The sequence below is a fragment of the Nicotiana tomentosiformis genome, chromosome 5 (assembly GCF_000390325.3).
Source record: "Nicotiana tomentosiformis chromosome 5, ASM39032v3, whole genome shotgun sequence".
In the NCBI taxonomy this organism is placed as follows: Eukaryota; Viridiplantae; Streptophyta; class Magnoliopsida; order Solanales; family Solanaceae; genus Nicotiana; species Nicotiana tomentosiformis.
In genome coordinates, this window is record NC_090816.1 from 43,245,457 (window position 1) to 43,247,463 (window position 2,007).

The following is a 2,007-nucleotide window of genomic DNA, read 5'->3' on the forward strand; positions in this document are numbered from 1 at the left end:
ATGAACAAAAAACAAACTAAAATGTAGACCAAAGTTGCATCTTAACAGAAAAAATGCCAATAGGTTCCAAGTAAAAAATAAAAAATAAAAAAGCTTGCAATTTCGGGGGTCGTAATCCATATCCAACTACGAAGCATGGTAATATGCATATAAGATCTACAAGCTAAAAGTTCTGCTATTAGAAGATTGACGGATACGACAAATGAGCAATATTTAAAGAACTACAGGAGCATAAATTCAAATATCTAAAGAGATTGTTCTTTTAACTATTTATATTTGAAATTGTAGTACAAAGATATAAAGCTGAGTATTAAAAATTATAGCAATAATATAAGATAGAAAATTATACCAGGTGAACTAACTTGCAGTTGCAGCACATGATAGAATCAAAAGAACAAATCAAAATAAAAGTTCCAAAGTACAAAACAACTTTGTCCATTTAAAAGTAAAAATTACGTATTTAAACTAAAAAAAATCAGAGAATCTATAATATCATATTTATATCTACTTTTTTCTTCATAAAGATCACTTTCGTAGCTACTTCCACCATCGTCCTTAGCTTAAGTTCTAAACTAGTTAATGTTCAAAGCAGTATCTGGATATTCTGAAATAAATATCATATTAGGCATTACTCTTCAAAAACATAAAAGTATTCATAAAGTTAATTGTATAAAGTTACCCTTTTCAACTATCTCAAAATTTTGAATTTCTTCTAAAAGATCTTCAAGCTTACATTCTTTAGACGATGACCGCAACCATTGTGGACAAAAAATAAGAGCTTCCGCTATCTTTATTGATAAAGAACTTCAATAACAATCAGAATCTGACCACCAGTGCTAAAAGCTGATTCCGAGGCAACAATAGATGTAGGAATAGCAAGTACATCTCTTGCAATCCTAGAGACAATTGAATATCTTTCAAATGAAACTTTTCACCAAGACAAGATATTTAAATCCTTATTCTTCTCCACATCCATCAAATACTTTTCAAGCTCAGTCGTATTATCAATATTATTCTCATCTTCAAGAAATTTCTCCCATTGCGATTTCCACACACCACGACTATGTATTGCATCAGTTCGACTCACACTAGTTTGATCTTCAATATTTTCATTAGAAGTCCTAGAAATAGAATCCTTATAGTAATTATACAAGCGACTTAAAGCATCCATCACTTTGGTAGACTTTTCGTTTCCCTCTAAAGGACTATAAAATTTACTAAAAAGGAACTTCACATACTTCATTTTGTATCGAGGATCCAACACAACATCAACAAATAATAACATATTCACATCCTCAAAATCAGCCCAATATTTATCAAACTTAAGTTTTATCTTCTTAGCCATATTAGTTAAGATAGAATCAACACCATCAAAATATTAGACAATTAAGCTTTGAAGATTAAAAAGCTCTTGTAAGAAAGAATTAGAGGTAATATGTGAAGTTCCTGAAAATTTTAAAGTGGTTTGGTAAACAATTTCAAGAAATTTGACAAAGACTTTCACATTTTGCCAATCTTATGAAGATGGATACCCTGCCGTTTCACTCAATTCTAGATAATAGTTAAAGTACTTATAATCATCAATATATATTCTTGAGAAGCCTTTTTTCAAATTTTACTATAGTATATAACATCAAATATGTAGAGTTCTACCTTGTCTCAACATCCAAACTCAAAAGGCCATGAGTGTCTAGTTTGACTTTCTCAACATATGACTTAAAGGAAGCAGATCTTGCAGGAGAAGACTTCACATATTTCACAACTATCCTCACCTGAGAAATAGACTCATGTTGCTCACTTAATTCTTCTTTTATAATTAAATTTAGGATATGTTCATTACACCTAACATGTAAAAAATCATTTCCCAAGATGACACCTTTCAAATCATTAATCCTCCCTTTCAAGTATTTGATTGTAGCATGTAATGATCAGACCGGTTGTTTAGAGCTCTAGCATATCTTTTTTATGGTTTAAGACCTTAAGTAGCTTCACTTTATGTATCATGAC

General features: G+C 30.4%; 1 protein-coding gene across 1 annotated transcript; it reads right to left on the reverse strand.

Annotated features, from left to right (window-relative positions):
* Positions 1–790: 790 nt before the first annotated feature.
* Positions 791–1,345, reverse strand: LOC138892250 (zinc finger BED domain-containing protein RICESLEEPER 1-like). The gene is made up of 2 exons (XM_070175954.1): positions 984–1,345; positions 791–896 (listed from the first exon to the last, which is right to left on the reverse strand). Exons 1-2 carry the CDS (start codon positions 1,343–1,345, stop codon positions 791–793), a joined length of 468 nt encoding a protein of 155 aa, XP_070032055.1.
* Positions 1,346–2,007: the final 662 nt, after the last annotated feature.